We start from the raw sequence: 20,424 nt of genomic DNA, 5'->3' as shown, positions 1-20,424 counted from the left end.
AAAAAATCAAATTATTTTTATTTCCAGAGTGACCATGTTATATATATACATATACCTACTTATGCATATATATATATATGTATGTATGTATGTGTATCATCAGTAAAAAACAGCTAAACCCATAGCAGTCACTTTCCAAAGCACTGTGCCCCTAAGCCTTCTCCTTCACTTCCTGCATTATCTGAGTTAGGATTCTGAAGCAGCTGAGAATCCCTCATGTTGAAGGTGTTCAGAAGGGCTGAAGGGAGAGAATAGGAGGGACGCTCTAATAGTTTTACTGCAGGCCTGGGATCTTCTGAGGGGCTCCAAGAGCAGCAGCTGGGTGCTGTTCCAACAGGGAGGCAGGGCATGATGCTGAACTCGTGTATGAGAGTCAGTGAGACGTGAAGAGTTGCCTGGCGGAGCTGAACAGCACACACCAGCTAAGAAAATAAGCAATTAGGAAGATGGAAGAGGAGGAGTGATGGGAGGGGAAGGGGGAAGAAGAATGAGCAGCAGGAAGGAAGAGGGAGGGAGATTGATTTCACAGTTACTGGAATCTCTAACTACATCAGTCACATTTTCTTTCAGCAGACGTTCCAGCGTAAGACTGTGGCTGAATCACATGGTTCATGGAAAGTTCAGCTCTTCTTGTACGTGGCTGTGCCTGCTTTCCTCTGCAGTCCCCGGTGCAAGCTTTTGTGTATTTCTTTTCACCCTTCTCAAAAGAGCATCCTGGGGCTGACAACATCCCCTACAGAAACTCTCTTTCTTTGAGAGGCAAATGAGCAAGGTCAGGAATGAGTGCCATTGTGAGCGTAGATCTGATAAGGAGAAAGTAGAGGTGCGTGTTTCTCAGCTCATGGTTTGGTTTATCCAGCCCAGAACTTCTGTGATCCTGGTGTACACTCCATAGTAATTTGGAAGCCCGCACCCCATTCCCCAGCTGACCAAGCCAGCCAGAAACCATCTGCCACTAGGCTCCTCACAGGCCAGTGGACCTCCAGAATCACCCTAGAGAAAGGGAGAGAAAAATGGTGTGATGGTGACCCACTGGCTTCTCCTACTATGTGTTCTTCATTGGCTTCGGAGTCCCTGTGCACATATCTCCTCAACTTATGTCTACACCATCCACAACATCCCTTATGCCTTAGACAGATGTCAAAACTGTCTCCTGCGCAAACATCTGATGTATTGCTGCATTCTTTCATCATGCAAATCCCTCCCCCTTAGCCAGCTCCCAGGCAGCTGGCAGATCTATTGTTTCCTTCTGCTCTGAGGCATTTGCAAATACATGGAGAGCGAGGAAGCTGGTGGAATTTAACAGGATATCCTGAGGGATGGGAAACAGAGGAATTGCTTGAGATTGATTTACTGTAATGAAGGAACTGACTGGTTACTGTGTCTGACAGATGCTAGTGAAAAGAGAGGGGAAGACTGATGTAGACATGTGACTTTGAAGGGGGAGGTGAAGAGTGGAAAATAAGCTGGAATGAGAAACTGAGAAGTTTCTGTGTATTTGGATCCTGTCTAAGGCAAAAATACTGGGAAGAAGTTGTCCTGTGAGCTGTTTTAGGCCACTGAGATCTGAGGAGTAACTGGGAAGTCAGGTGTTTGACAGTCAGTCTTCTCACCCTCATTTCAGGCTATGGAGTGTATTTGGGAGGCCCGGGACAAGTTCACCCATGCTACCCACCCTGCTCCCACAACCCCACTGTCACCTGGCAGGCATCCTTCTTGCCCTTGTTGTAGCCAGCACAGAGCATCCTGGGAGAAATCATGTAGTGATAGGCCTCGCTGCAGATGTCCTGCTGGATGATCTGCACATCCACCTTCTGCAAGATATTGCTAATGTGCCCTGGGGGTAGAGCACCAAGAGCAATGCAGGTGAGAAAAGGTGGAGCTTCCCACAGCTGGCCCAGTTCCACCAGCCCATCCCCATCTCATTGCCTGCTGAAAGCTGCCGCCTGAATTTCTCTTCTACTGTCCACGAGCATCAGAGTTTCTGACTTTCAGCAGTGCACTCCACCTGCCTGTCAGGAATAGCATTTCCCTGCTTTCCCTGCAGGAATATGTCATGGGCATTTTAGCTTTTGGGACAAGGAGGGTTCTGTTTTGGGTCAACTTCTGGAATGCCAGCATTTAGGTTTGCTTCTCTTTGAAGTGATTTTTAAGCCATTCTGACTAAGCAAATCCAGGAGTGTTCAGTTCTGGACAGAATCCTCTGAGTATTTCCATTTGAGAAGCAAAGGGAGGAATTCTGATTGTGACTGAAGACACAAAGCTGAACTGAGTGAGCATGTATGTATTCCTGTGCCAAGCACTACTAAGCAGTCTGGGTCTGTTTGGTGACCTTGAGGGAGGGGAATGTGAAGGATTATTCCCATATAGCTAAACTCTCTTTTCCTTACAAAACAAGTGGACTCTGGGAATCATGGGAACATATCTTGGACCATGCTGTCTCCCGGCTGTGTATGGGCTCTGTGTGTCCAAACTATGCTAATGTGGTTCTTGAACATCACTCAGACCCTGCACTAAATTTACTAGCACAGTTGTTGCTTGGGAAGATATGACTGATAGGATCTTTAATAGGGCATCCCCAGGAGAGACAGTTTGATGAAAGGTAGTCTTTTGTCTCAACTCTCTCCATTTGGGCACTGTCTCTGGAGAACAACATGACAGGAGCCAGCATGCCTGCATAGTGTGAGGTTGGGCTTTGGGACTGGGGCTGCTCCATGACCACAGGTAGCCAGACTAATAAATTCTGCAGGGTTATTCTAGACTTTGGATGAAGGGACGCATGCTGTCCTCAAATATCTTACTAGACTCAAATTTACCTCTTTGAAAGAGATTTTGAGACATTCAGCAGGTAAACTGTGACCAAAAAGCAAAGGGAGTGAAGAATGCATAATACTTCAGGGTGAGCAGAAGGCTGTTCTACCTACCCTACATCTGAACCTATGTTTCCACCTTAGTCCTGCTGCTGTAAGCCACCAGCAAAAACACTGCACTTACCACCTTCCTTGAGGGCTCCCCAGCCAGTGATCCAGCAGTGAAGGCCAGGCTCAAAGATGTGGGAAGTGGCAGGCAAGCAGATGGGCTGGATGAAGGGCGAGATGATCACAGGATGGTCCAGCTGGAGCAGGGCCACATCATAGTCATGGCTGTCCTCCTCATAATAAGGGTGGAGGAAGAGGCGGATCACTTTGAAGGACACCTCTGTGTGGCTGGTGATGTTTTGGAAGTATTTGCCCAAGTAAATGGTCCAGACAGAGGGAGAAGCCAGTCTGTAGGATGTAGCAGAGAAGAAAACTCATCACATAAACAGGGAAGGATGGGAAGAGGTTATCATCAAGATGATACCTCTAAGAAAATCGTATCTCCAGCAGGACAGTGAGGAGCACAGGGGAACTTTCCCTGGCCCTAAGCAGAAAGAAGCAGGAAAAGATTGTTTTAGACTCAAAATTTTGTCTTTTTGCCTTACACATGCTGTTTTCTCCTACACTACCTATCTGGGTATGAAAACCTCCCTGTTTTCCTATGGCCATCTCTCTGTTCCTCTTTTCTATCCTTCTATTTCTTATCTCTCACCCAACTTGCAATGTCTCCCTGTCAAGCGCATGCACAGACATACCATCTAACAGGGCTGAACTAGCTTTATCCATTCTGCATCAGGACTCCTCAAGATGACCAAAGTTCGTGTTTCCTCCTGAAAGGACAGGCCCTCGGGATGAGGAGTGTGGGAACCAAACAGCATCTTCAGCAGGTGATGGTATCCCAGTCTCATCCTACCACACGCTGATCTGTCCACAGCAGTAGCAGCATTGGGAACAGGTCAGAGCCAAAGGAAAGGAGGACCCATGAGGTGTCTTTCACTACCATTGTTCACCCAATGCCACACTATGAATCTTAACATCCTTCTCTGCTCCATCACCCTCCCCTCTCTATTCACCTCTCATCCTGGAAGCAATGTGCAGCTGAGACCACCCAGCGGTCAGCAATGAGCGTTCCCCCACAGATGTGGCGTCCCCGGACTTGCAGGCTGGCTTGCCATGGCCATTCTCCTTCCACAGAGTTAGCACCACCAATGATCCTGCTGAGAGGGGCCTGCAGCCCACAGTCTGTGGAGAAGAAGACGTGGTTCATTCTTTAGTGGATGAAGGAACATGAGATATCACGTCTGCCCTTCCTTGGAGTTGGAAATTGGTCTTTGAGGTCCCTTCCAACCCAAGCCATTCTATGATTCTGTGATTCTACAATTCTACTCCTTTGGACCCTTGCCCTACCTGGTAATGCGGAAGCTTCAGAGACACCAAGAAGGGCATTCAAAGCATAAACTCTCTCCCTGCCCAAATTGGGGTTGTGGGGCATCCTGAATCTGTCTGTCTAACTTGGGGTTGAGCATTTTCTTACCACAGTGCTTCTCATCAGATAGGTCCTTGCAGTCCACAGTGGCATCACACAGCGGGTTGGGTTTCTTAACACAGGTCCCATCGTCACAACGGTGGGTGAAAGGACCACAGGGGACCACTGTGAAGATGAAGGGGAGACAGGGCTAGGGGAATGTGAGCTACACTACCAACAGCCTTGGTTTGAGAGTAGGACAAGGCATGTGTCAGCCCCTCCCTGTCCCTTCCCTACCTTCATTGCAGTGCTCCTCATCGCTCCCATTGACACAGTCCCGCTGCTGATTGCAGACCCTGCTGAACTCAATGCAGGTGCTGTCCTCTTGGCACTGGAACTTTGCAGGGCACACTGCACAGGATGAAAGCAACCAGCAATTAAATACACTAGACATAGGTGCAATGTCACCAATAGGCTCCACAACCTCTTTCCCTGCCTCATGAGGGCCTGGCAGCCTGTGCACAAGGCATTTAATTTCAGGTTCTTGTTGTTGGTCTTTGCCTGAGCTATGCTGTAGATATTTCTGCACCACATCTTATACTTTGCTGATTTTGACCTGGCTCGCCTTGATTTCTTGGCTTCACCTCAGACCTGCCTCAACACTGTAGGCTTGTCTCATGGACCTGGGCTCTGAGTTGACTTTGGCTACCATCTCCATAGCTGCTCTGCTTACCTTGCTCAAATTCTACTGGGTGGCATGCTGGCTGCTGAGGTCAGTGTTCCTCCTCTTTGCTCTCACCCTCAGCTCATGGATCACCTTCCCTTACAGGGCAGCTGCTCCTGCTCTGTGGTAGGTGAGTCCTGAACCTTGATGGATTTCCTGATGTCTATGACGTCTGGTAGTTGCTCAGGATGGAAACCAATGCCTACTCATCACAGCTTGATTTCTGATTATGAATTTATATAGCAAGAACTGTTGTTTGCTCTGTTCTTTTGTTTATTTATGTCAACACTAAACATGATGGACTTCTACCTCCTAGGCATTTTCTTACTGCAAAGACTCTAATTTTTTCACTAATTAGTGTGAGGCCTCCAGAAGATTAAAGGCACATGAAGGCATGAGGTAATGTGAAAACTGGTTTTAAAGACAAGATCTGTTCCATATAGGAGGATGAATAATCAGACATGTAACAATTGCAAGAATGTAAGACCATCTATCTGCAAGAGGGAAGTATACAAGCCCCGATGTCAGAGACCTGGATGATGGGACATAGTGCATCCTCAGCAAATCTGCAGAAAATACAAAAGAAGGTGATCCTTCCCCTCTATTCAGCTCTGGTGAGAGACTTCCAGAGCATTGTGTTCATTTCAGGGCTTGATAGTACTCAAAACCTGACTGCCCAAGACCATGAACAACTTAGGTGACCTACTTTGGGTGGTAAGGCACTGGAAGAGGTTGCCCAGAGAGCTATTGGATATCCCATTCCCATCCAAGGTCAGGCTGGACAGACTCTGAGCACCCTGATAGAGCTGTGGGTGTCCTTGCTCATTGAAGGGGAGTTGGACCAAGATAATTCCATGATTCACTGACACCCCCCCATAGCTGCCCCTCAAACTCAGTAGTTCTGTGAGAACTTTCATGGTTTCACCAGCAAATGAAAATTTCCTTTTGAAAGATTTCTCCATTTTTATTCTCTTATTCTCTTTTGTATTTTAGACTGAATTCTGAATCCTTCAGAATTGGCCACTGTCTTCAGTAGTTCAGGGATCTTACTGTCTGAAAAAACAGCCAGAGGGGACAACTAATGAAAAATTAGTTGTGGCAGCAATGTGATGAGCACCCACTCATACCAGGAATGGGATATGGTTTGAATTAGGTGTCTTGTCTGAGTCTGAACAGCTCTTCCTATGAGAACAAGACTTTGCAGCAATCCTGGGATACTGTGGACAGATACTTTCTGAGCCAGTAGCAACTGGTATTTGTGCTGAGAGTTGATGTTTGGTCAAAATATTTCCCAACTGGTTGGCTACGTATTGTTCAGGATTTCTTCATTTAATGTGTCACAAATGGCCTGGGGGAATGAGGAGGGAGCAGAGCGGATGGTGGTTTTGAGGTGGCGTTGACAGGGAAGGAGGGTTGGGAAGGGGACACTGAGTGCAAAGACAGCAGAGGGGGCTGCAGGCCAGGGCTGAGACAGATTGCTGGGACAGGGTGGTGGAGAACAGGATAAGGTGGTGGGCAGAGGGATCTTTCAGACTGTCTGAAGCTCTTGGTGCATGATATCAGGGTTCTCCAGGGATGACTGCACTATGCACAGGAAATGTAGTTGATGCTCCATCTCTGGAGACACCCAAGGTCACGCTGGAAGGGCTCTGAGCACCCTGATCTAGCTGTAGGTACTCCTGTACATTGCAGGGGAGGTGGACCAGATGCCCTTTTAAAGGTCTCTTCCAACTCAAACCATTCTATGGTTCTATGAATAATTGCTGCTGCTCCTTCTGGAACAATCTGAAACCACTTGGCAGTGGGATAACACTTTTGTGGATACATAGATTTTATCTCTTGAAGGGGGAAGCACAGGCTGTACTCTGGTCATGTGGATCCTTCCCCATCTCTTCCTACCTTTGGAAGAGCGAGGAGTTGTGTCCTCCTGGGATCAAGAACAAGCAGCTGAAAATCATCACTTACCACAGTTTCTCTCATCCAGCCCATTGGGGCAATCTTTGATTCCGTCACAGGCTGGGACACACAAGCCATTCACTGAACACAGGAACTCTCTGGGACAGGCTGTGAAACCACCAGAAAGCAATCAGTCCCCACTGACTGGAAACCTTGAAGCAGAGCATGGTGACTTAAAAGTGGAGCATGGAACCGCATACCTTCCTGACTACACACAAGCTGCAGCAGCTTGCATGTGGCCTCACTAAAATCCCCCAATTTTGCTACATCATCCACCTGCCTGGCACACTCTACCTCTGATCTAGCACTGTTCCATGACTCCTGAGCACTGCAGCAAAAATGAAGTCATTTCTCTGGGACTGTGATTAAATCTTTGTCAGGGCCACAGATGAGCTGTTTTTAGACACTTGTTGCCAGGTACACATATTCAGGTACTGGCATGGATTACAGCAACCCTATAGAAGGGAACTGGAAAAACCTTGGAAAGGAGTATGGGTGCACAATTGCATACGTATGTGTGCATTATTTGTGTGTAGTTTCATTTCTCTCTCACTTGCACCTCTTCCAAATCGAGCAGGAAACAGATCTCTCTAAAAGCTCTTATGATTGAAACAACCACCACTTCAAGTCAGAGATGGCCTCCCATTGAAATCCCAAGGCCAATCCATGCTGTGGGCACAGGGGTGAGCCAGTAAGCAGTGTTCTGGAACTGGGCCTCGGTGCCAGAATGCTCTGGGAACATGAGTCAGAGATGATTGCTGAAGCAGCTTTAGATGTAAACACTTCTTTTTTGGAGATCAGTGGTGTGTGCATCACTGCGTTCATGAACATGTGCACTTGGCACCTGGAGCTCATGGGATGTGCTTTGTGTTTCTCCTAAGACAACCCAAGCACATAAGGGGCTGCTTGTAGACATCTGGGACTTCCACCACCCCTCTAAGGAGCAAAGGGGAGTCCTGAACTTACGATCAGATTGGTTGTACAGGCTGTAAGCTGCCTGCACGCCGGGGCCAGTTAAGGAGATCTGCGAGGTGAAGGTGATGGCGATGTCAGCAGAGGATGTGACTGGGATCCTCTCGGCATAAGCTTGTAGGGTCCGCAGGCCGCACAACCTGAGGAGCAAACACAGATGGGATGTCCCAGGCAGCAAGGGAGAAGACAGCCAAGTGGGGCAAGCGGGTTTTCTGGGGCTGGGGATGATGGGAAGGAGACCACACAGACAGGCTGCAGGAGATAAGGCAAAATACTTTAAAATGGTATAAGGTTATGAAGGAGCAACGGGAAAAGGCTGTGATTTACACCCATGTCCAGTCAGCATGTAGGAGAGCTGACACTGGATCTTGCTCTGCCTGGTTGGATCTTGCTCTTCCTGGCCACAGAACAGTGTCTGAGCAAGACCAAGAGGGGAACGAGTAACCCTGTAGAAACAAGAGGCCCTGTGTGGGCACAAGGCAACATAACATAGCTAGGGCCTGCCCCAAAATGACTGAAAAAGGTGGATGACAAAGACCCAGAGATAAATAGGAATGAAAAAAAACCACCACACACGTATGCTGTGGTGGGAACTGATGCAGAAAAAAGGGAAACAAGTAGAAAGGCCAAGAAATCAGAAGCTAAATACCTGGGCATAACAAGGCACAATTAAGCCTGATGAACAAGATGAGAACAACCTACACATATTGTCACTCAGTTCTACCCTCTAGCCATACACAAGTCCAGAGTGACCCTACTTTTGGACATTTCCCAATGTGGGGGCAAGCGTTGAAGTCAGGCTGCACAAAGTAGCTCAATTCTTATATATATCTTCCCTAAGAAATCAAGTTGCAGAAACTGTAGATCTGATGGTTGCAGAGAGGAAGGTAAGTTGAAAAAAAAAAAAAGAAAATCCTAAGCCAGGGGAATGCAATGTTCAGTAACTTCTGGATCAGATCCTTCAGAGGAAAAGAAGTTACCACTGCAGGAATGGTAGGGAGGAAGTCAGTGAGGCATGCAGGGGAAGGTTTTGGAGGGAAGAAGACAATCTTGCAGTGATTGTTAGGAAACAAAAGGGTCCATCCAGCTCTGAGCCTGCTTTGAGTGCATGCAGCTGTGTCTCCTTGCATCTAGGTGATGGTGAGCAGCAGCCTATGTATAGAGGAGGCTGATTATGGGAAGTCCCACAGGGGTATGCGGTTCTAATCAAAGCAGGAGGATCTGGAACTTGGCGGAAGATCTGTACGGAGGTGGATGCGAGGCAACGGCACACGCAGATAATAGTGCAGAGGTGGTGACAGGCAGATTTGCAAACACAGGAGGCGTGGGAGGACACCAAGGTTACACACAGAGGGGAAAACTAGGAAGCATGATGCAAACAGCAAGACAGAGAAGGCAGGCTGGTAATTCGGAGCAAATTTATAGGAAATGTGTTCACTAGGGAGCCTGTGAATGAGAGAGGCTGAAAAAGAAGTAGGCAGGCAAGAAAGAAGCACCATCCCAGATAGTGACCACGGAGCACAGTGGTGGGATCTCCCTCAGACCTGGTGGCTGAATTGAGAAGGGAACCTACAAAGGTTTCATCCCAGTTGAGGAGTGGGAAGTAAGAGGCAGAAACCAGGACACTAGCACAAACCTTCTGTTCTGAATTATCCACTGGCCTTGTGTACAGGGCAGGTCCTGCTTCTGTCTGCTGAGTGCATAAGCGTCAAACCACAGAGTGACCCCATAGTCGAGGGATGGGACCTGCAGGGGAGGAGGTTGAGAGCAGTGTGGAGATGGTGGCTTCCTGTGAGTGCTACAGCCCACCCCATGCAACAGAAGTGAGCAGGGTAGATGTGAAGGGGAGAGCTACCAGTTCACACACTGCAAACCAGAAGGAAGGACCATCTAAATTAGGCCCAGGTTATAGCCAAAGGTGGCTCTGCTGCCAGTCTCAGATTGTGGTAATTTCTAGTAATCTGGTTTTGTCTTGAAGAACAGCTCTGGAGCCAAGATTCCAAATTCCTGCTCAGCAATGGCATCTCTGCTTTAGCATGCAATATGAGACTCCCTTGCCTCCAGAAACACATATAAAGTGCAGGCTAGGCAGGCTGCTGCCATCTTCTCATGATTGTCTTATGGAGAGAACTGGCCAAGTGCTGTAAAGCACCTGAATCATAAAATCAAAGAATCATAGCAATATAGATTTATAGAATCACAGAACCACAGAATGGTGTGGAATACCACATGGATTTCGGGGAGAAGGTGGATGCTTTTGTAGGGGCTGGCTCTTACCGACATGTGCCAGGTGCACTGGGTATTGGGCGAGTAGTAACTGGGGTAATGTGGGGTGCTGATCATCCCCTGCAAGTCCAGGCCTTCCCGCAGGGTTATATTCACTCCACAGGCTGTAAACAAAGACATTGAAAACTCTGCTACCTGTCAGCTCAGACTCAGCCTGGTATATCATGTACTTAACCAACTCTGGTAGGGAATAAAAGAGGGTCTAAGACCTGATGCTAACATTCATAGAATCGCAGAATCATTGAGGTTGAAAAAGACCTCTTACATCAAACAGTTCAGCCATCAGCCCATCCCCACCATGCCCACTAATCATGTCCCTCACATCCATGTGGTTCTTCAACATCTCCCAAGATGGTGACTCCACCACTTCCCTACGCAGCCTGCACCCATGCAGCAACACTCTTTGGGAGAAAAAGTTTTTCCTAATATCCAACCTGAACCTCCCTTGGCACAAGTTGAAGCCATTAGCTCTCATCCTATCATGGTTACCTGGGAGGTGAAGACAACCCTCACCTCACCACAACCTGCTTTCAGGTCCTTGTTAGAGAATGCATTGTGGAATGCATTCATTGAAATGTGACTCCCTTTAAGAGGCCATTTCCACCTGGCAGGAGTTTTAGCTTTCTCTTCTTGTCCAAAGAAGCACAACGGCAATGTATTTTATTGCTTTAGTTTCTTATATTAAATTATATGAGTGTAGCTGGATGTGTGGCCCAGATGCTATCTGGTCTGTGCAGTCACAAGAGCTTGAGCTTGTTTCTGATCATTCTGGGCTCTGCTTGCCAGAGTCTGGGCTGCCTAGTCTTGAGGCAGATACTGATATGTGAGCTCAGGCCAGTGAGCAAAATTTAACTTGCTTTTTGCTCACCAGTTCTACCTTTGCAATCTTGGCCCCTAATGGGAATGGAGCACCTCTAGGTGCCCTGTATTGTAGGAGATAACCTTTCTGCACTTATGGCCACCCACCTCTAGCCTTCCTCACCTTTGAGGGGCACCACCTGTGCTGAGAGGACGAAGGGGTCATAGTAGCTGTACAGGGCTTTCTTCCACACAATGGACATGACAGGGCCTGATGAAAGGACTTCCACAACAGGCTCCTGCCGGCTGCAACCATAGATCCTGAAAGGAGAACAAAGAAATGGGGAAAAATGATGGGAGTGAAGCAAGAAACAAACAAATGAAAGAGAAGAATGACAAAGAGAGAAAGCAGATGTCTGTGTTTTGTTGTCCAAAGAACATGCCCATTGTGACACTCTAACTGAATCAAATATAGGGCCAGCAGAGAGACAGCTTGTGCTGCTGTAATCTATCAGACTGCAGGGCTGACTGTGTGCTATCCCACATCAGTGACTTCAGCTCATCAGTGAGAGACAGGCATCAAAGAGAATTTCCTCTGATGAAGTCTAACACCTTCCCCTGCTGTTGTGTGTTCTGCCATCCTGCCTTGCTCCCCCACCATGCCTGCCCTGCTCCCCCACCATGCCTGCCCTGCTCAGGAGCTACTTACGAGGTGATGAGGTGTTTCTCCAGGGGACCAGCTGCGTCATACATAGCCAGGCGGTCCCTGCAGTCTGGCAGAGTCCACTCTAAGCGTAGCTTGATCATGTAGCCCTCGAGGCCATGGAGGTGCCAAAGACAACTGGAGGCCAGGTAGTCAGGGCCCTCCAGTGTTAGGATGTCATCCTCCTGGACATAGCTGTATCTGTAGCAACCTGAATGCAGAGGAAACATAGACGGTTTTGAATGTCAGGGTGCTGTAACTGGAGGGAAGAGGGGCTTAGGGGTGGTTATAAAGGAACTTAAGATATGGGATTGTCACTTGGAATATCAGTGTGGGCTCCATTTCAGGGTTAGGTTGAATCATCTCAGTGATCTCAGGTTACTTTCACGCATGTCTCAGTGACACCAATCCCCTCTTACTGGTGTCCCAGCTTCCCTCTGGTTAAGAACTGTCCCCGCTCCCTTGGTTAAGCCCATCCTGTCTCAGGTTTAAAATATAACAGCACAGTCATCTTCCACTGGCTTCCTTTTCTTTTGCATCTCTTTCTTCTCTCTTCCCCATATTCTTCCCAGATTTACAACCCCCATGTTTGCTTTCCAGGCTTTCCTTTTGCTTTCCATGTTCAGCTGCCTCCCAAACCTTCATTTTTGAGTAAGGTCAGCTTATAGGTGAGTTTCTAATAGCAAAGCTAATACAAATTGCCAGCCACAGCACTTAAAGCACTGCTCACAATTATTGAAAGCAGTTTCAATCATCATTAGGACAATAGATTGCACCACATCCAGTGCAGAGCCATGGAGGGAAACCCCCAGCTTTATACAATAGATTTTCTTGTGCTCCCTTGCTAGTGCTCTTATCTCCCCTTCCCAGGTTTAACAGCCTCAAGAAACTAATAGACCTTCTGTCCTCTGTAAATATCCCTCCCACAAGGTAATAAACTCAAAAGGAAAATAAAAGATAGCCTACCCAGAGTGGATTTCAGCACTACTATGTCTTTCACAGTGGATTCTGTTAGAAAAGAAATATATAAAGAAAGATAAACAAAAAGAAAAATGGTTGTATCTGCATGCTAGCATAGCAGGTGATTACTCCCTTCCTATGTAGATGACTCCCTTAAAACTTTGGCTTGGGACACTCTCCATGCACTTCTGTTCTCTCAGAGACCTGTTTCAGACATGCATTTCTCATCCTATCCCACTGTAAAATCTCCCTGGCCTCTGCCTCAAATCCAGCATCCCTAATCCCTAATTATTTCCATCCTACCACAGGCTTCTCTGCTTTTTTCCCTTTCCCACTCCCTGGTGCTACTTCAGGGGATTTTTCCCTTTCTTACCAGGGCTGGACATTGCATTAGGTACTCCTTTCCCTGGAAGCCACAGCACAGATCACAGGCTCCCGTCCCAGAGCCTCCACCTTGCTCTTTGAGTTTAGATAACTGAAAAGCATGGGATTTATTGAAGGTGGAGAAGCAGGTCTCTTGATGGTGTGCTGTTGATAGCTACTGAATAGCCTACAACATCCATCTTTAAGGAATCATAGAATCATTAGGGTTGGAAAAGATCTGCAAGATCATCAAGTCCAACCATAAACTCGTCACCACCAAGAGGAGAGGGGAGCCCAGGAGTGATGCCTCTGGGCTTTAACTCATACTTTGGAGCTGCTGGCAGCTCTGCCTCCTGGACTGAATGCTCCTGGTATCCTGGTGCTAGTCCCCAAATTAGAGAATCACAAAGGTTGGAAAGGACCTCTAAGATCATCTAGTTCAGTCGTCAACCCATCACCACCAGGCCTGCTAAACCATGTCCCCAGGTGCTACATCTCCACTATTCTTGAACACCTCAGTGTTCAGGACAGGGACTCCACCAAATATCCAGGTCCCAGCTGATACCGAAGTCCAGGTCCTGAAATTTTGCATCTGAAGTCATGGGGTAAATTTGATCTCTGCCCTCTCACACTACCAGGAGTTTGGCTTCTTAATTCTACTGCTACGGGTTGACAGCTTGTGCTATCGAGCTTTGCTGATATCTTTGTGAATAACCACAGCTTTTTAGGGTTAAACACAGAAGAGTAACTCAAAAATTCAAATGATGCCTCTGTGCCCCCCCTGAGACCACTCCTTGGTGTGCGATAGACTTCTGGGGAGAGGTTTCTGGGGATGTGCAGAGAAAAGCAGCAGCATGGACTCTAAATTTACACAGAACAAAGTTACAGGGTACACAACCCTTTTAGGAGCTGGGCCCTACTTCAGCCTTCCAGCTGAACAGGGAGCAGCCAGGGATCAGGTGCAACTGCCAGAACAAGAGGCACCATGAGGTCAGCTGGGTGTGAGGACTGCTGCTGGAAACTTGTCTAGGCTGGGGCTTTTGTCTTTTTTGGCTACTAAGCAAAGCTTCCAATTCTGCAGGGAGGGCTCTGGTGTTTTGTCATGGTACAAACAGATGTTGTGGAAAGGATGATCCTGCAGGCATAAGGAGAGGCACACGTGCTGTGTGTAGGGAGGGACATGCTGAGATGGCTTTACATGCTCTTTCATGTGAAGGTAATAATACTGAGTTCCTGCAGGGAGAATGAAGGAAGTCTTGATACTCTCTGGGGGTAATGAGGGACCTGAGGTGAGTGTGGTTGTTAAAAATAAAGGACTGGAAGGCTGGAAAATGTTCCTGCACTAGTCAGTAGTCCACAGCAGCAAGAATTCATATTTAGAGCTAAGCAGGTCAGCAAGTGAGACTGTCAGAAAGCAATGAAGTGCTAATGGCTTGCTATTAGCTGGCTATTTTTTCACTTTGCTTTTAAAGAGCAAAGGAAGCCAGAGGTTAAGACACTGGACTGAACTCACTCTGGCCCTGCAGTGTAAAAGTTTGTGGCTTAGACTGGAATGCAGGAAGGATGAGGGAAAGCAGAAAGAGCCAGAGAAACTATGATTAGCGTGTTAGCTCTAAAATGGGAAGATGTGCTTTCTGCTCACGCAAATCTACCTGAAATGAAGACAGCAGTGAAACAGATGCAAAGGGAAACTGGGAACAGCTAAAAGAGGAAAAAGAGGAAACTGGGGACAGCTAAAAGAATGGCACCATCATTTGTATTTTTTGTGAATTACATTATGAAGCAAATAAATAGAAAATGCAAGATGGGCTGACTTTGAAGCAGTTAGCATATTGTCTTTTGACATCTCTCTTAAGAAAGTTAATTTAAGTTGGCTGAGCATAAGGTCTAGTATGCTGGAAACAAATTATAGGCAGAAACAAATGATAAGCAGAAGTGACTAATTCTAACTGCAGGCAGAGAGGTGTTCCTGGGATGCTAATGCAGTTTCAACACAATCTCTTAACACAAATATATGGATGAGGGAGTGAGATCATTTTAAGAGAATCAAATTTACTTTAGGGACATCAGAAAAATTACAGCCAAATCAAAACAACTGAGACGTGGAGGGAAAAATTAAAGAAATATGAGTGGGATATATTAACATAAGATTTATCTTTGAAAAATGCAACATAACATTGTCTGGGGAAAAAAAAACTTGGAGCTGTAACATTTAATGTGAAGAAGAAAGTTGGAAGTGAGATACTGAAGAGGAAAGAAGAAACACAATGTATTTTAAAACCTCTGTGGTTTGGGGCTCTGTAGGAGGGATCAGATCAGGAGGAGCAGCTAAGTTTCATTATAAAGGCTAAATACAAATTCCACTGAACTGCACTGAATGCAGACACATCCTGTAGCCCTTTACCTAGCACACATTTAGAGAACTTCCGTAGGATTTCTTTTTAAACAGGCTGTGATCTTTACTTTGGGAAGGAACTGTAGCTGCTGCAATGCGTTGTCTCAGAGTAAGACTAATGGTGGCTTAAATATGTTGACTTTGTTCCCTCAGTCAAGTAGACTGGCGTATGAAAGGAGACAACGAAAGGAGAAAACCTAGTTGATCAGCTCAGTTCAAAATTTGCAATAAAGTCATGAGCTGTGTAAGATGTTTCCTCACAGAAGCCAAGGCTGACTGGGAGAAGGTGAAAAAAAAAATTGTTACCTAACTGGTCTTGATCAGCTGCATCTCCAAGAATGTTTAATCCTTCAAATAAAGGATGTTCATTATGAAAGCTGAATTCCTCTATGAGGCAGAAACATATGTAATTGCCTTGATCTTTATTCCTTCCTTATCCTCTTAGATTTGTTCTATTTCCTTCAGCGGTGACTTCTGCTCTCTTCTTATAACCTCCCTTCAGCACCTTTGGCCAAATTTGGGCCATTTCTGACTGCTTAGGCCACACTTGAGCAGCTGGTACTTACCCAGCAGAATCAGAGAGTCTGGATTGACCCTGTACTCTGCCTGGTAGGACAGGCCGCCCGAACTGTTGAAGCTCTTGGTAAGCTCTTGGTGGAGCACTGCATTTACCCTCTCAGCAGTCATCTCCTTCTGCTGACTCTCAGGAATTTGGAGGGTAATCCAGAAGAAGAAGGTCAAAGCCCCCTCCCTAACAGAGAAACAGCATGTTAAATATCTTCTGGGGTGGCAAACCCAGGAGATTAAACCCCCAGTGTCTATCCACAAATCCAAGCATTTCTGAGAGGACCCTCAAACTCATTGCTCAGAAGAATTACTGTGGCTGGTGTAGAAGAGCTGCTATGGCCACAGTACTAGTTAAAGCTCAGGCCTTTGCAGGAGGAATCCATTTTATGCCATCTGCCTTTAGTGATGACCATACACAGGCAAATTAATGCAACCAAGTCTGGTTAAATGAGTAGTATCATTTCAGGTACAAGTGACCTTTGGTTACTGCTGACCAGGATCTGAAATGACACCCTCAAGACTTCATTGTATCACCTCTCAGTGGTGGCAAGGGGATGATGTGCAACTCATTACCTTATCACAAGCCATTAATGCTGGGGAGGCTCAAGTTGCTGGAGAATGGGACTGGGAAGGCTTTGTCCAACCAGCTGACAGAAAACTGGGTGGTGGATGGGAAAGGACTGGGGAAGGGATGTTGAAGCAAAATCTTCTTCAGTAAAAAGCTAGAGGAAGAACTGCAAGTGAGAGAATTCCTTCCTCTTTGAAAATGGAGTCACATCAAAATTGGATTTTTGTTTATCTGAAGGACAAGTTTAGGGGTGTAGTTTTCCGTGGAGGAAAAATAACCAAACACAAAAAACCAGAAGCAATTGTATATATCAGTTTGGAAGTTATTCCAGCTTTCTTGAATTATTGTGATGGTCCCAGATCTGTCCCATTCTGCTGTTCCCTATTCCCAGCTGGAGCACGTGTCTTGGCCAAAACACGTTTTCCAAGGTGCATTCTCACCTCTCCATTTTGGTGCTTAGAATCAGGACACAAAAAATGACTTCCTCAAATTGGAGAAATTGATTTCCAGCTGCTTAGTTTTTACTGAGAATGCCAAGCCCAGATTTTTTTTGTTCCAGTTCTTCTCAGTCAGATAATTTCAAATTAAAATACAATAATTTTCCCTCACTTGAACTTCTGTCCCTTTGAGGAAAAAAAAAAAATCGATTTTGGCTTTTCATCTTGACCATGGATGAATATGAACATCAAAACATCCATAGCTCTATCATACTGGAGTGACTGGACATGGACTGCCCAACCTAGACTTGTGCTCATAGTGGTAACTGCAGCAGCTTGTCATGACCAGATTTCAGTGAAACCAATGTACAAGGGAACTTTCTCCTGCAAACAACCAAAAATACAGTGGATGTTACTCACCCAAAGGCATACACTGTGCTTGAGTTGTAATACCGACCCAGCTCTGTGGAATGAATGAGATCCTTCAACTGCAATGAGAAAGTCACTTGATAACAATCATGCAATGATTACAGTGATGAAGTACGTATCTCCAGCCCTCCATCCCTCTTGCTGCACAGACCCACCAGGTCTGTTATTTAGATGAGGATATTTGACCCCTTCCTCTTTCACTCACTGACCTGCCTCAGGGCCAGCACTGGTCATAATATTGCCCTTACCATGTTCTGGAGTTTAGCTGACTCCAGCCAGAAGGCTCTGGATTCCACCTGCCCAAGCTCTGAGAAGTATCGGCGATTGAGGACCTGGAGGCTGCCGGAGTAAAACTGCAGGATGGTTGGTTCCAGGTGCCATGGTTTGTAGTCTGCCAACAGAAGACACTCATAGATTACCTTGCTATATGTAGGAGAGAGGGATTTGCTCAGTAATTTACCCATTTTTCATCTATAAAGATCACCAAAAGTCACGAGTGCTCTTTGGCCTGGACATTGCCTTTACTATACCCCATCCACCTCCTATACAGGTATAAAATATGTTGAATTTTTACCTAGGAAGTACCATGTTGCTGCAGCAGCTCCAGCCAGCAAGAGAAAGACTATTCCAAGAGACACATAGCGGAGGCGGACACGTGAGTTAGTCTCTGAATCACTCTTTGAGAGGGAGCTGGCATCTTCCTCCTGTTCCTCAGCCTCCATCAGGGGTATCTAGTGACAGAGTTTACCATAATCATGGTAAGGATGAGTTTCCAACAACCTCTTATGTGCATCTTGGGAAGTGCACTGTCAGCAATGTGATCCTTTCTCCAGATCTATATCCCCCAAGATATCTGTGGACTAACCGTCAAACATTTTGCTCAGTGCAAATGCCAGTTGAACTTCTATAAAAGTAGAAGACAGTTTTCTGGGACACTGTCCCATTTGTGCTCCCTGGGAATCCCTCAGTTTTCAAAGAAAGTCATAGAATCATAGGATTTGAAGGGACACTTAAAGGCCATCCAACCCAACTCCCCTGCAATGAACAGGGACAGCTACAGCTAGATTAGGGTGCTCAGAGCCTGGTCCGGCCTGAGCAAGAATGTCTCCACGAATGGGGCATACACCAAAATCCCTGGGTTCCCTCTCCTTCTGCCCAAAACGCAAGTGAGTACAATAATAAAATTCCTCACAGACAAGACTGTTGTCCCCTCAGGCTGGGGATGGTTTTAAAACTGATATTTTGTTGACCTGGAGATCAACACAAAAATAAATCAGTGCCTTCAATTTCATAAAGAGGTCCCGCACAGCAGCCCCAGCCTGGGAGCCTGAAGTTGCACTTTGCTCTCAGTCCCCACAAGCAAACAAACCGTGCCATTCCCACACAGACACACATCCCAGGGCTAAGTCCATGGTGGCCCTGACTCAGGAGCTGTGCTAGCACAGTGAGAGCATGCAAACAACTTCCATCCTTGGGGATCGTTCACAGGACAAAGACTTCTTGGCCTGCCTCCTCTCCCCCCCATTACTGAGCCTTAACACTCCAGGCTGGCTTGCAGCACAGAGACATGCTCACACGACGTAAACACCAAGCGATCCATTCCAGAAAATCAAACCTAGCTTGGCAAACATCAACACTTTGACACACAGCAGCACAGTGCTTGCTCTGAGGCACTCTTCCAGAGGTGCATGCAGTACAAACAAGCCTAGCAGGGCTTCCCTGCAGGGTCACCTTTCTGTGGGTTCTCCTCACCGAACCCATTGGGCGGCCCAGGGGAGCCACTACTGTAGGATCTTTACAGCAACAGCAGACATAAGCAAAGAACCACAAACCAAGGGGCAGGGCGAGGGGAGGAGAGCAGGAAACAACAGCAGAAGAACCTCTTTCTTTGAAGGTTTAATTGTAGACACAGGGGTTTCCCCCCGGAGCTACAGACCTACCTTTGAAACCTGCTGCTGCCTTGCGAGGATGAGCCCACACCCCCCATGCAAGGCAGTTCACACATGCACAGGGAGGGAGAGGAGAGAGCATCTATTTACCCAGGCTCAAGGTCTCCTCAGGGATCAATAATTGGATGCCATGTCCCTTCAGCTCGGCCTTTGTCCTGCACTGTCCCGCTGTGGTGGGTCAGCACACCCTGTGCACTCAGAGATTGAGATTTGAGAGGCTTGCTGAGGGAGATCTGCAGTCTAGGAGCACCTCCAGCTGTAGCGAGAGCAACCCTGGAGGCTGATGCAGGTAGTTAGGCTGTCCTCCTCAGGGGACAGAGAGTTGCTGAGCGACTGTTGTATGTCTCAGACACCCTCCTTGGTCCCATTGGGTGCTGGCAGACAGAGCTCCTTGTCTGACAGGCGTAGAAGGCTCAAAAGAGGGAAGCAGACTGCATGCAGTGATGGCAGCAGTCGTGCTGATGAAAGCAAAGCACAGTGTCCATCAGTACAGACCTGAAGAAGTCCCTCTGGTCTTCCTGGGCTCCTTGCTGCCCACTGTCCTGCTGTGGTGCTCCTCACACTCTGTTGCACCACTACTCCCTCTTTCCTGCAGCATCTGCTGCCTTCTATTCCCAGGTCCTTCTTGCCTGCACTACTTTCTCCCTATGGCCCCGCAGCTCTGTTTGTGTCCCTTATTTTTCACAGTGTAAATAGAGCTATCCTGTCAATAAAGCTGGGAGGAGAACACATGGTCTACTCTTGAGCCAGGACTGAGTTCCAGCCAATGGGGGGCCAACTTGTGGTTGAGTGGCATTCTGAACCTGCCTGGCCTATGTAGGACTCAGTGCTTCCTCCTTGCAGTCTGTGGAGGTGTCACACAATCAGATTGGGTTTCTTCCCATCATCACTGTTGTAGTAGCTTTGTGGTGGGTTTTAGTAGAGAAAATGTTAAGCGTGGATGAAACCTGCAGCTTTTGACTGGGAATGTGTCAATGTGGTTATTCTGACTAAG

General features: G+C 47.0%; 1 protein-coding gene across 3 annotated transcripts; it reads right to left on the bottom strand.

The window, feature by feature from the left end:
* Position 1: 1 nt before the first annotated feature.
* On the bottom strand, positions 2–20,114 carry TMPRSS6 (transmembrane serine protease 6). 3 transcript variants are annotated; one of them, XM_048959272.1, is made up of 18 exons: positions 19,422–20,114; positions 18,056–18,212; positions 17,730–17,872; positions 17,473–17,540; positions 16,047–16,231; positions 12,729–12,770; positions 11,769–11,973; positions 11,244–11,380; positions 10,253–10,365; positions 9,612–9,721; positions 7,970–8,115; positions 7,013–7,111; positions 4,621–4,734; positions 4,393–4,509; positions 3,932–4,100; positions 2,995–3,266; positions 1,701–1,837; positions 2–993 (listed from the first exon to the last, which is right to left on the bottom strand). In XM_048959272.1, exons 2-18 carry the CDS (start codon positions 18,201–18,203, stop codon positions 835–837), a joined length of 2,364 nt encoding a protein of 787 aa, XP_048815229.1. In that variant the 5' UTR covers positions 18,204–18,212; positions 19,422–20,114; the 3' UTR covers positions 2–834. The 3 variants fall into 3 exon arrangements, with proteins under 3 accessions (XP_048815229.1, XP_048815239.1, XP_048815244.1); XM_048959282.1 differs by having other exon boundaries at positions 19,521–20,114; XM_048959287.1 differs by having other exon boundaries at positions 19,926–20,114.
* Between the last annotated feature and the right edge of the window lie 310 nt (positions 20,115–20,424).

This window comes from Lagopus muta, chromosome 1 (genome assembly GCF_023343835.1).
Source record: "Lagopus muta isolate bLagMut1 chromosome 1, bLagMut1 primary, whole genome shotgun sequence".
Lineage (NCBI taxonomy): Eukaryota > Metazoa > Chordata > Aves > Galliformes > Phasianidae > Lagopus > Lagopus muta.
The sequence above is the reverse complement of the archived record's forward strand: the minus strand, read 5'-3'. Positions and strand labels throughout refer to the sequence as shown.

What these genes read in the sequence shown, in the direction of transcription:
- TMPRSS6 (XM_048959272.1), bottom strand. Translation starts at nt 18,203, where the DNA reads ATGGAGGCTGAGGAACAGGAGGAAGATGCCAGCTCCCTCTCAAAGAGT. An exon ending in AGCAACATGGTACTTCCTAG is followed by an intron (nt 17,873 to 18,055) that starts GTAAAAATTCAA and finishes TTCTGTTGGCAG; the next exon opens with ACTACAAACCATGGCACCTG. An exon ending in AGTGCACCTGGCACATGTCG is followed by an intron (nt 9,722 to 10,252) that starts GTAAGAGCCAGC and finishes CCTCCCCTGCAG; the next exon opens with GTCCCATCCCTCGACTATGG.